Consider the following 13640-nt stretch of genomic DNA (forward strand, 5'->3'; position numbering starts at 1 on the left):
TTTCTTTCTTTCTTTCTTTCTTTCTTTCTTTCTTTCTTTCTTTCTTTTTGCACAGAGCTCTCACTGAACCTGTCTGGGTAGACTGGCCGGCCAGCAAGCTCCCCAGGATCCGCCTGTTTCCACCCATGTGCTAGGCTTATACCCAGGCACCGTCACACCTGGCTTTCACGTGGAAACTGGGGATCTGAACTCAGCTCTGATGTGAGCGCAGCAAACACTTGACCTTCTGAGACATCTTGCTGGCCCCAAATTCCCTGTAATACTCTCTTTCTGGGAGACTGTTGATTGATCCTTTTTCCTACCTAGGGGACTCTTAAAAGTTCCCTCTGGTCTAGAAGGTCTTGAGAGAGACAAATTGGAAAACGTAGTGCCCTTTGATCCTCCAGAAGTCCTTCCCTTCACCCTGCCTCCATGCAGGAGTAAGACACAACACCTGTCTCCCTGGTATTTAGTTATGAATGAAGCTCACCTTGGGGTGTAAGCTCAGCAAGAAAGCACTTTCTGACCTGTGGTCCAGGGTAGAGAGTGCTGCTCTTTGAAAACACAGCCATGGAGGTGTGGCACAGGCATATGATTCTCAGGGAAATGTCAGCTTGCAGGAAGTGGGTGGCAGAATCAGGCATGTGCCTGGCTCCCACTGGTGCAGCTAAGAGAGAAGCATCCTCTTTGTGAGGTTGCTTACAAGTGTGATCACGTGGCTACCTTCCTTCTGCCTTTGGTACTGCTCCATTTTGCCTGCCTGGTGCGTAACTGTGTTTCTAGCCATCAAAGGATGGGTCTGGGCCTGCACTGTGGAGTCTGCAAACACAGACACTCACAGAGCCCACGGAAGGGGCACTGATGATCAAAGTAGCCAGTCTGGACGACGGGGACTTGGGGGCAGGGCCCACACCTGCCTCACCAGAGACATCTGTTGCTTGGGTCTCACTGTTATCAGGCAGACAGGAAGCCCGGGGTGACAAAAATCTTTTTCCCCAAGGGAAGCCAACACCATGGATATTCACGGGATAGTTGGCAATTTGTAGCACCTGTGAGGGCCTCGCACTATCTCTAACACATCTTCATTCCCAGTGCTAGGTTGACAGTTGTCAAGCACACTGCTGGTTGTGGAGGTGTCTTGTGCCTGGTGGGTGGGGTGCTGATTCTATGTTACTTAGTGCCCTCGCTGGGCTAAGGGTAGGCAGGGTCACAGTCCACTCAGAAAGTAGGTGCTATCATTTCTCCTTGCTGTCTGTGGGAGGAACGGACGTAGCGAGATTCGATTCCTTGCCCAAAGCTGCGTGGCTGCTAAGCACACAAGGTTGGATTTGAACCCAGTCTGTTGGAAACCAGAGCTGATGGGAACACCAGGTCTTGCTGGAACAGAATTTGAGCTTTGGTGGTGATGGATCTGGGAAAATCCAAGATGAAAGTCTTGTCTAAGTCTAAGTCTTCAATGCAAAATATGACCTGCTGGTGGGTTTTTGTTGTTTGTTTGTTTTTTTGTTTTTAACCCTATTCCTTTGTCCTTTCATTCCTCTAGGTGTAACCCAAACAGGACTAAACAAGCATGTCGCTTGGGATGGGGCCTCTGTCTAACCTCACCCCTCTTACTCACCTCTCCCACCCTCCCCACCTACATCCAGTCTCCCAGCAACTGTCTAAGCCCTGGTGGTCCCTTCACACTGCCATTCACTAACACCTTGTCCTAGGACATAATGATAACTTAGAAAGTCCTTTTGTAAATGGGTGAGAGGCCCATGGCCTAGGGGTGGGCAAAGAAAGGGAAACAGCTGTGCCAGATATAGCAGGCCTGAGGTGTATGCTTGCTGCCATGATTAGTGCTCACTGCCAACTTGACAGGATCTTGAATCACATGGGAGACAAGCCTCTGGCTATGCCTATCAGTGGTTAGCCACTCCCATGAGTGACTAGCCACACCCATGAGGGATTATCTAGATTAGGGTCAGGTTGGAAGATCCACCCTAAACGTAGATGGCATCGTCCCGTAGACTGGGGCCTCTGACAGGATGCAAAGGAGCTGAGCAGCAGCATTCACTTCTCTTTGCCTCCTGACTACAGATGTGGTGTGAGCAGCTGGCGAGTGCAGGTGCCACTGGAGGCCAGAAGAGGGCGTCAGATTCCATGGAACTGGTGTTTAGAGGCAGTGGGAGCTGCCTGGCATGGGTACTTGGAACCAAATGAGGGTCCTCTTTGGCAGCAGCAGCAAGTGCTCTTAACCACCAGGTCATATCGCCAGCCCTGTGTCTCAGGTATTTTGCGGGCAATAAGACAAGTAACTAATCCACTTGCCAGCCTGTCATGCAGGAGGCAGAGACATGAGGACCAGGAGCCAACCTCAGCTACACAGAGAGTTTGAGGCTAGCTCTGGTTCCCTGAGACTCTGCTCCGGAAATCAAACAAAACACGCTGGAAACAAAACTACAGATGGCAGGTATTGTGTGAGGCATGGATGGGAAGGGAAGTTGGGGCACAGAGCCCAGCTGGCCAAGGCTGGGTCATGTGGAAGATGAAGGAGATGGCAACCTGAGTCCTGAAGACAAAGAATGTGGCTGGGAAGTAGCCTTCAGCAGAAGACAAGACACCAGGAGTTTTTACTCTATCCCCAGTCACAAGAAGGATGGCCTTGCATTGAGCAGCAGCTGATGACGTGGTTACTCCAGCTTCCCCCACAATGCCCTGGGTAAGGGATGCTAACCTAAGCTAAGCCTCAGATTTCTGAAAATGTCACTACGAATAAGAGTACGGGCACCAGTGCCCCGAATGTCTCAAAGAAATGTCCTTAGACTTGGGAAGAGGGCAGGGTCCAGGAAAAATTGTGAACCCAGTGAGGTCAGATGGGCATGGCTTGGAATCCCAGTACTGGCCCTGTGTGACCTCAGCAAGTTCTTAACCTTCTTGAATTTCTCACAATGGGGGTGATGGGGTAGTGGTTCATCTCTTCAGAGCTGGGAAGTGGAAATGAGTGCCAACCTCTGGGAAACATCGGTAACAATTCTGAGCAGAAAAGAGGCACTCGAGGAATGTTAATGGTTGGGGGTGGGGAGAAGGTTCCAGTAAAAAGCTTACTGTGTAAGCACGTGGACCTGAGTTTCTCAGAACCTGCATTAAAGGCCTGACTATTTGCTGTCCTGAGTTTGATTCTCAGAAACCACATTAAGGGCCTGACTGTGTGCTACCCTGAGTTTTATCCTCGGAACCCTCATTAAAGGCCTGACTGTGTGTTAACTCCTGGGAAGTGCTTGAAAGAGAAGGTCCCTGAGCCTGTCTGGCCAGCTAGCCCAGCCTAATTCACAAGCTTCATGCCAGTGAGAGACTCTCACCAGGAAAGGTTGATGAGGCCCGAGGAACAGCTTACCCACTGCTATACGCAATGATTATTATTCTGTAATAGTGGCAGCCGTATGCGCAAGCACATGCGTGCGCACAAAATGGCTATCATCATCATCAACATCATCATTGTCTCTATGCTCCATATTACCTGGATGTGGCAGAGGATAAGGTTTGTTCTTTATCTGAGATGAAGGTGAGACCAAACTTGGGAAGGGAAGCTGCAGAGAGTAAGTGACTACGCAGAGAAAATGAACAAAGTGAATGGTGGAGCAGAACTGGGCTAGAGAAAGTCTGAGGTGGCCACAGCCCTTCCCCCCCCACCCCCACAGAGCTTTTCTGGGTAGGGGCAAGGCCAGGGAGAAGCTGGCACTGGGTACTAACAGTGTAAGGGGGACACAAACTGAAGGGTCAGCTCTCGAAGGAACAAGGCCACAGCAACCTGCTCCTGGGAACTTGTTCGGAAGCCTGAGCACCTTGTTAGCAACTGGAAGCCTAACCCAAGGTCATGGAGGTTCAGGGAGGGCAGGTAGAGTGTGGATGAGGGAAAGGCTGGAGGCTCCTTGGATGTACCTGCAGGCTGCTAAGCCAACACCTCTGCTAGGTATTGGCAAGCTGTCCGGCACCCCGAGGCTGTGACTTATCACCCTCTCTGAGCTATGCAGCAAAGTGGCAGTTACAAGGCATCCCAAACCAACATGAGGGTGCAAGGGAAACACTGCTCCTGACCTTGTGCTTTTGGACAATGTGCATTTCTGAAGCCTGGAAGGAAAGACCGGCTGAAAGGTTGCTTTGAAAACCTAGCAGGGTTTTCAAACAGGAGGGCAGCCCCCTGCATCATTTCCGTGCTCCTAGAATTCCCCATACGTATATATTCCTTGTTATGTTCTCAACATTGGTCACTGGCGGGCCTCCTCTTTTACACTCAGCTTCTTGAGGGAGCGGTTGAGCCTTTTATGCCCTAAGCATGGGCTCTCGGCTAGGCAATGGGCCTGACTCTGGGGAGAGGCAGCCCCTGTCTGTGTTTAACATCTGTGGTGGTTTGAATGTGAAATGTCCCCCATGGGCTCACTTGGTCCTCAGCTGGCACTGTTTGGGGTGGTTACGACACCCTTTGGAGGTGCAGCCTTGCTGGAGGAAGTACATGGAGGGGCGGATGGGGGGATCAGCTTTGAATAGTTACAGCCTCACCTCACTTCCTGCTCACTCTTGCTGCTTCCTGTATGTGGACACAATGTGGTGAGCCACCTTCCTGCGATGCCATGTCTATCCCCCTGGAACCCCCAACAACTCTCTTCTTCCTAAGTTGCTCTTGGTCACGGTGTTCCATGACAGCAATGGGAAAGGAACGGAACCAACCTGTCTTCTAGGAAAGTGGGAAAGTCTGGCCGGAAGTATCCGCACTGTATGCTATGCTTCCCCTCTCCTCACCCCTTTACTTTGCTGCTGTAACCACCTTCGAGCCAGTCGATCAGTTATCAAAGCCCCCCGTTAGACCCGTTAGAACCACAGGCTTCAGGGACCAGAAACATGTGATCTGGTCAGCGGCTCCCTCCTTGCTCACGCTCTAGTCTAGCTCTAGTCTGCTCTGTGACCCGCTTCTGCCCCTTGGACTCACATCTCTGTGCTTCCCTGTCTTTGTCTCCACCTGCCTTCCAGTCATACCAGATTACCAGCATTTCCTCTCTGGGACCTGTGTTTTGGGAATGACCTCTGCCCCCTTCTCTCTAGCTGCTCACTCAGTTTTCAAAACTCACTTTCTCCCAGGAGCTCTCTGCTCCATCTCCATGCTCCCAGAATCCCCGAGTGTTTGTTTATACGTAACACCGTTATCATCTGTTCACTGGCGGATCTTCTCTACCAGACGGAACTCTTCCGGGGTAGAGATCCATCCTGTCAGCTCTGTCCCAGAGGCTCAGCAGAACCTGGCCAAGGTGGCACGGAGGACAGCTGCTGGGAGCGCCCCACTCCCCCTTTCTTGCCAGGAAACTGGTCAGAACACATTCCTTGGCCTCATGTTGCTTTGAGTCAGGGTCTGGGAACTAGTTAGTGTCTGCAGAGAGCCCTTGGGGGGGTCACAGGACACTGCCTACCATTCTCTCGACCAGGGAGGTAGCTATCTTTCTCTGACTCCAAGGCGCATACTGTAAGGGCCAATGTCACAGAAATTAGAGTGGGTTTATTTTTTCCTCTCTCTCTGTATATTTGTATGTATGGATGTGTTCATGTATATACACATGTATGTGGACAGCGGGGGTGGTGGTGGTCAAGTTTGGGTGTTGTTCTTCAGGTGCCATCCAACTAGGATTTTGAGGCAGGGTCTCTCATTGGCCCAGAGCTTGTTAAGTGGCTAGACTGGCTGGCCAGTGAACTCACAGGATACACCCATTTCTATACCACTTGTGTTGGGATTCTAAGAACTTACCACCGTACCTGACTTTGTGTATATATGTGTGTGTGTGTCCACATGAGTGTGACTGTGGTGTGTGCATGCCATGGTGCAGGTTTGGGAGCCAGAGGACATCCTCAGTGTGTCAGTCTTTGACTTCCACCTTGTTTGAGGCAGGATCTCTCATCGTTCGATGCAGTCTGGCTGGCCTAGGAGCTTCCGGGGATCCCCCTGTATCCATTTTTAACATCACTGTAGGATCCTTGGGATTACAGACATATGCTGCTGCATCCAGCTTTTCATGGGCTCTGGGGATTTGAACTCGGGTCTTCATGCTTGTATGATAAGCATTTTACCAACTGAGTCATCTCTCTGGCCCACACCCAGTTTTTTTTTCCTTTTTTAAATGTGGGACTAGAGGCTTGCTTTCATGGCAAGCACTTTACTGAGCTATGTCTCCAGCTCCCAGAGTCTAATTTTAGAAACACCGTGGACCCTACCAGTCATACAGAGTTCCAAGTCTCCTAAACTCAGCCCTGAGTGCCACTGCTTAGTGGCGCTAATCCAGGCTTAGTCTCCCCACACACACATGCCAGAGTTGTTGAATTTAGGCTCTAAGGACCCTGAGGTCAGTGACTTTGAATGACACTGCTTCCCATGAGCTCCCTAGATCCCTGGCCTTGCACTTGAAATTTATCGAGGCCCATCAAAGGCTGAACCACTGTAAGGATTGCCCTACGTATGCCTGTGGAGCAATAGCCTGGGCATTTAAAATGCAAACTTCATTTGAATATGGGGTTTGCCCCCCAAAATATTTAAGACTAAGAAGAGCCATTGGTGTTCTAAATGTAAAATATCTATCTATCTATCTATCTATCTATCTATCTATCTATCTATCTATAGATATAGATATAGATATAGATATAGATATAGATATTTTTAAGAGACAGTGTCTCACATTGTGGTTGAGGTCATCCTAAAACTCACTCTGTAGCCCAGGCTTGTTTCAAACTTGTGACAATCCTTCTGCCTCAGCCTCCCGAGTTCTAGGCTCATTGGTGTAAACCACCACACCACGTCCTGATATTCTGATAAAACTGAAAACTTCTTAGCAGCCTGGGTAGACATTTTCTCCTTCTCCCTGACACAGCAGCTTTCTCCAAATGCTCAGAGACAGCCTCTGTAGATGGTGGAGATGGGGAAGTTTGGGGCCAGTGTTTTTAAAGGGCGCCTGCACCCAGCACCCCCTCCTCAGGCCCTTGTTTCCATCCCAAGTCCCACTTCCATCACTGCTGGTCATCACTGTCCCTTTCCTGGCAGCCCTCTGTCTCTCTTTCCCCCTCTCCTTCACTCACTCTGCTGTCTTACATTCATTATTTATTTTGGAGTGTCACCGCTCACTCAGAGACTCTGAGGGATATGAAGGGGGCCTCTAAGTCTAAATTCCCCTCCCTTTGTAGCTGGTGATGATTATTTATTCATTCAACAATGTAGGTTGACCTTCTGCACTGTTACTATCACTGTGGGTATAGCTATGAGCAGGAAAAAAAAAAACTCTCCTCTCATGGAGCTCCTGCCCTAGTAGCAGGAGAGATAAGGTTATAGAAAGAAAAAAAAACCCCTGATACCATGGTCTGGACAGCAGTAAGTACATAGTAAAAACAAACAAACAAACAAAATGGCTACAGGAAGGGGTTTAGGAGGGAATAGGAATTTTTGGTTGAAAATTCAAACAGCATGGTTGGAGACAAGGGGAACAGCTGTCCTCACAGATGGAATGTTCTTCCTTTCCTTACCCCATGGAGTCATTTAAGCTCTAACCCCCAACCACCCTTGCAATGGGGTTATGATACTTCCTGCTTTTACAGGAAAGTCAACTGAGGCTTAGAGGGGCCCTTGGTGACCCCAAAATGCCACAGCTCATTAGGTTGAAGTGAACCCCGTTCCATAGGGTTTACAAACGTTTCCCCTTCTAACCTCAAGCTTCCTCTGAAAACTCCCATGATGCACATAAGATGTACAGTCGGGTATTTTCTGAAGCTTGTCATAAGCCCATGGAATGGTCATGTCAAGGACGCCTCCAAAGTGAAAAGTCCCAGAGAAAGGGGTGCCCAATGGGTCCGGCCTGGAGTCCTCTGTTAGAAACTGGTTACTGTAATTCTTCAGCCTCAGTTTAGCTAAGAGTCATATCCTTCTGAAAGGGGCAGGGTGGCACATTGCTAGAGAGTCAAGTGGTCAAGAGCTCAGCCCTCCTAACTGCTCAAGCTGACTCAATGGGGCTCCATCTGATGCAGACAAAATAGGACCCATTCAAGGCATTGAGCAGGAATAGTAGCCAAGGTGCCGTGCCCAGAGCTTTCCATGGGCTCCAGAGTATATGGAGCAAAGGAGAAAAGATTGTTCCAGGTGTCACGGGGGCCTGGGTACAAGTTCTAGCTCAGCCACTTTCTGCCATGTGACCCTGGTATGTGGTCCCCTCCTCCCACTCACCTTGGAAGTGGAAGCAAGGCAAAGAGTATTGGGAGGGAGGTGCAGCTGTGAAGAGCAATGAACAGAGTCAGGCTTGGCTAGTAGGTGAGCGATGCTAAGACACTGGGCCTACTCTTGGGCAAGCTACTATCAGGACCTAGGTCCTGGGAGGTGGGGGTGGGGCATGTCCCAGCGTCTTTGGAAGAGTTGGATGGGCATTTTTCTGAAGATCAGAAGGTTCTATGGGTGCTGGCTAGGGATGGTATAGTAATACCCAGCACCAGAAGCCCCTGCTCTAAAAGATGGCTACGTGACACTTGAGTCGTGATAACAGAAAATAAAGAAACCCCGCTGCTCCCTCTCTCTTAGAGTTCATGCAAACCATCTTCCCCTTCCCTTGACTAATTTGCCCTCACTTTGACCACTTAGGAACTGTAGAGCTCAGTGATGGAGCCCTTTGGCTTCTTCTACTTTATAATAGACTCATGACTCATTATTATTTTTTTTAAAAAGAATTCCAGGAAGAAAAACCAAATTATTCTGATTTCTCTTTCTCTCTCTCTCACACACACCATCTCTCTCTCTCCATTCTAATAATGTTTGCATTCGCTTCAATCATATTAAGAATCTCTGAATCCAGATGTGGATAAGTATTTCTTGTGCATCTCCTCGTGGGCAAAGTTCCTAGACTCCAGGATCTATAGAAAGTCGGGTTACCTTAGAAATATTATTATGTTATTATAATGTTAGGAACCAGTGTACACACACACCAAGAAGGGCTCCGTTAGAGGCGAGTGTCCAGAAAGGCGGTGGCCTCCCTTGAACCAAAAGCTCTATTCTTTCTGTCTGTAGAAACAAGAGTGCATTTTGAGCGGCCTGGAATGTTCTGCCACCTTGAAGGCCAGATGAGGACCATGTAGTTCTGAACTTAGAAAAGACAGCTAGGGACAGGGGAGGTGATCATCATTCGGAGACCGTGAAGGTGCAGAATAACCATCAGAGGGGCCATGCAGAGGCAGAAGGGAGATATTACTGATGCTTCGGTAGCAGGGGGAAGACACCAATCTGGAAAGAGAGTGATATTTTTGTCGTTCCTTATGGTGAGATAAGGAGTACAAATATTGGAAGTGGGGTGGGGGTGGTTTGTATACCAGCCCCTGGCTCTTCCTCGGTAGGGCTGTAAGTTCTCTGGGGGAGAGTAGAGTGGGGACAAATGGGAGGCAGGAGCACCAACATGGTGAGTCTCTGGTCCCTGGAAACAATGCTTCCTCCGAGGTTACAGCAGAGGTCAAGTCTCCAAGTGGCAAGCCATGGTGGTCTGGACTTGCTGTAATTGGAGCAAGCCATTCCCATGCCCTCTTGGAGATTTGACTAAGTTTATTTTTCTCCGAAAGAGCCAGTTTAGCTTCCCACTCCGGGACTCCTAAGGCAGCTTGCTGAACAATTTCAAGGCTTCTACTCTGTACCTGCCAGTGTCACACACAGTCTGTCTCCTCTACCACCACAGGCTTGAATCCCCGTAAGGACACCCACTTGTCAGACAGTTCAAGTTCACACAGAGTTTTCAGTTGTCTGCGGAGGGGAATATTTCCTTGATCTCTTTCTCTCTCCTTCTCCAGAGTGTGGCCCTAACAGGTGGCCATGTCCCTTCTCTCCCCTCCGCAGATTCATTAATTTCAAAAGCAGGCACAGAGGCAAGGAGCTATTTCCCACTTCTTCTTTTCATGGTGAAGTAAAGGAAAATAACCATCTCAGGAGACCACACACAGAAAAATCCTAATGAAAAGTAGAGGGTAAAAGAGACGAGAGGAGGCAAGGCCTGGATTTCAGCTGCAGTTATCGGCAGCCTCTCAGGGAGAAAATTAGAAACCTGTTCACCAGGTCTCCAGTGTGGGCACAGAGCACAGTTCCAAAGGGGATGAGAGGATCTTTCTGGAAAGTCTACTTTCTCACCCCAGGCCCTGACCTGAAGAACAACTACCGATGGCCCAGCCCTCACTGAAGCTGATTCTGTAATGAACCCTCAGAAACGCAGACTTGTCGATGACACCATCAGAGATGTGCATGCCAGCTCACAGGAAACCCCAAACCCCAGCTTTGGGAAGTGCATTCAGTTTGAAAACCAGCACCTTAAAATCCCCCAGCCACTTCCTGAGTGGCGAAGGTGAAGTGGTCTGAGGTCTGTGAAGCCCCCAGACAGAAGGTCTAGAAAATGAAAAAGTCAGGTCAGACAGGACCCTGAAACTCCCTAGCTCTTCCAGCCTGGGCCTCAACTACTCGTGGGAAAGGGACTGTTAATCCAGCCCTCCCCTCATTGCCTAGAGGCAAGTGCTTGGGTTGGGCGCCTGGGGAGGCCGCTGGGGACAGTGCCAAACCCACAGCTCCGGGAGGGGAGGGGAGGGGCGGGGTGGTGTTGCAATGCTAACCCTTTTATAGTCCGGATCGAAGAGGAAGAGAGTGCAGCCTGGTGAGAAAGTTAAAGGGGGTAGGCAGCTGCAGACTGGGAACAGATGGGCTTCTAAATGAAAATGCTTAAGCCTTTTGATGTACAAGTGACTCAAAGCCGTCTCGAGTCTGCATGTCTATCGCAAATTATAAGATGTTTAAAAGATCACGGCATTAAGGATCTGTCGATAAACCCCCGGCTTAAAAAGTATATTTATACCAAGTCACCAATATCTGATTACATTTGCCCTAAAATAAAGACACCAATTTTCTCTAATTTTTCTTGGCTGTGGATCTCTTATCCCTCTAACCAAAAATCCAAGCAATGCAAATAGCTGCCAGGATCATGTCCCCAAAGCAACCCTCATTCACTTCGCTTTCTTTCTCTTTCAGCATCAAAGCTTGCCATAAATGTTTAATTACATGGAAGCTGCCTTTCCACTGCAAATGACTGGCGCTATGAAAGGCTTTTCATTTTTTAAGAGAGGCGGAATGCGTGTGTGTAAAACGGTCCCTATTAATTTCCTGATATTGACTCTCTGGCTGGGGACGGAGCACGGAGTGTTCAGCAGAGAGCACCTCTGCAGAATGTTAAAGGCAGCGCTTGGACTGAGAAAGGGTACCAAATGCAGTATGCGTCAAACAGACCATCGCTCAATGAAGTCACTTAGCTATTCAAAACATGTCCAGCCATCACTCAACCGTTTGCACCAAGAACACCGGGAGGGGGCATGTGATGTGAGCTCCTTCCCAGACTGGTGTTGGGCTCGGTACGGGCTAGACCTCCAGGACTGCATCAGTTTTACCCTCTCCCCCATCGGCTGGCCCCAACTCCCTGCAGCACCAATCCCACGTTGAGCTTAACAAACAGTTCTGCAGTGCTCACTCCCCGCCGCCGCCTCAGAGGGCCTCCAGGTTTGGTTCACATCAGTGAAACATGCACAAGCCTCTTTCCACACAGGGGCATATGTGTGTCTCTGCCTGTCCTCCTATAGGTGGCTTGTGCACACAGACAGATTTAGCTATGCAAATTTGCCCGCTCATATTAAAAGTCTGTGACTAAATGCAGCTTGTATGACCTGCAGAGTTTTCCCCCCTTCCTCTTGTGTTTATTAACGTGTCCCAGAAGCACACCCCTTCCTCACGTCCCAGCCTCCCAGCCTTTACACCGTGGGAGCCCCTTGGCCCATGGCACATGCAGCACAATGCCCTGATGACTCTGCAGCATCAGGGCCAACAGCTGACACCCCCACCTCACGCCTTCCCGCCCCCCCAACCTCTCCATGCCCTCGCCTCCTGCTCACACAGTGCTGACTCGACTTGCTTCTGGATGACAGACATGTCACTCTGCGTGGAGGCAAATCAGCGCTCAGCCTAACCCGCAAGTGACCGCTGTTTATTAGAACTTGGGCTGTTTCCTGCGAGAGACGCATGCATTTTTAGACTTCATAAACGTTAACACACACACACACACACACACACACACACACACACACACACAGCCAGCCACCTCGAACGATACGTGGGGCTTGTAGACATTACGAAATGCTCTTGAACATAGCTTGAGCTCCTGAAATAATTAGAATCTACCAAACAAGGATTCTTAGAAACAACAGATTTTTTTTTTTTGTTTTTTGTTTTTGTTTTTTTTTTTTTAAAAGGAGATTTGCAGATGGTGCTGGGCCTGTAACTTTTGAGGAGTGAGGGGGAAGAGGAAGAACCTTTCCCAAGTCCTTCATTGCAAAAAGCCGAGCAGCACGCAGGAGAAGAGCTATTTACCCTCCTCATAGGTGGCAAAGCTGGACCCAAAGGCAAACCCTAAGGACTCCAAAGCATCCAGAGCAAATCTGACTTTATAATTTCTTGTTTTCACCGTATCATAGATCATTCCAACGAGGAGGTTTGGGAGGACGGGGTGGAAGGCCAAAGAGTAGAGAGTGTGGGTTTTGCTTATTGATTTTCTTTCCTCTGAAACTAACCCAGCCAACCTTGGTCTGCAGCGTCGGCGGCGGAGGGAGTGAAGTGGGAAAATGGTGGAATGTGGAGGGGGCTTATTTGGAGGTGGGTGGGAAGGGGGAGTATGGGGAGGGGAGGGGCAGTGTGGGAAGGGGGAGGAGGTGGGAAACCAAATACCTTCGAGGCAGCAGGTTCTCCATAATCCGGAATGGGTCATAACTTCCTCGTTCTTTTTGCTGGTTTCATTCTCACTGACACTTTTGGTCTTGCAAACCCCTCTGGAGTAGAGCCAATAGTCGGTTCCCACAGCGATGGTCATCAAGCTGAAGGCAGCGAAAGCACCAACGGTGGTTAAAAGCATTTGAACACCTCGATCAAACAGCCCCATAATTCTTCATTATATAAACACCCAACCGACTTCTGGTTCTCAGGAGCGTGTGTGTGAGGGTGCCAATGGTAATTCCACTACTAATATAATGGATATATGTGTGAATAGAGAATATGGAGAGATATAAAAAAAGGGAGATAAGAAAGCTCACGGAAAAGTGTGTAAATTATAAAGATCACACGGGAAGAGAGGCTTGCCTTTTGAGATCAAAAAACTGTTCCAGTTGCAGCGATTTTTTTTAAAAAAAGGGAAAAAAATAAATAAAAAGACACCCCCCACCCCCCCAAAGTGAGATGCCTTAATCTCTTTTCCTAAAATTCTGGTCTCCAGTTTCCATATGTGATCGCTAATTTGGAGATGGCTTCCACAGCGCGCCAGGGAATAGCCGAATTCTCAACACCATCTCTCATGGTCCGGACCTAGACAGTTAGAGACTGGGAGAGCCGGGAAGCAACCTTCGGTCTTCGTTCGCGGCTCTGCGGCCTGCGCCATGAAAATCCGTGGCTTCGCCAGTTCTCTTCCTTGGGGAGGGAGGGGGTCCTCGGGGCGCCTCCGTTTCAGAGGAGACTGCCCAGTCTTCTGCAAGCCCTCGAGCTCAGCTGCACCGGTGCGGGGGTCTCGCCTCCCATGGTTGTGCCCCGGCGGCGGCGGCGGCGGCGGTGG

General features: G+C 49.4%; 1 protein-coding gene across 3 annotated transcripts in view; it reads right to left on the reverse strand.

Moving 5' to 3' along the window:
• Window positions 1-13620, reverse strand: part of Cacng2 (calcium voltage-gated channel auxiliary subunit gamma 2) — a 118703-nt gene extending 105083 nt beyond the window's left edge. The window contains exons 1-2 of one of the 3 annotated variants that reach the window (XM_055603072.1): window positions 13175-13620; window positions 12767-12912 (exon numbers count right to left, since the gene is read on the reverse strand). In XM_055603072.1, coding sequence (XP_055459047.1) covers window positions 12767-12908 — 142 coding nt within the window. In that variant the 5' untranslated portion in view covers window positions 12909-12912; window positions 13175-13620. Of the gene's footprint in view, window positions 1-12766 lie in introns of all 3 variants that reach the window. The other 2 variants (XM_055603071.1, XM_055603070.1) reach the window with 2 other exon arrangements.
• Window positions 13621-13640: the final 20 nt, after the last annotated feature.

The sequence above is a fragment of the Psammomys obesus genome, unplaced genomic scaffold (genome assembly GCF_907164565.1).
Source record: "Psammomys obesus unplaced genomic scaffold, mPsaObe1.curated_primary_1811, whole genome shotgun sequence".
Lineage (NCBI taxonomy): Eukaryota > Metazoa > Chordata > Mammalia > Rodentia > Muridae > Psammomys > Psammomys obesus.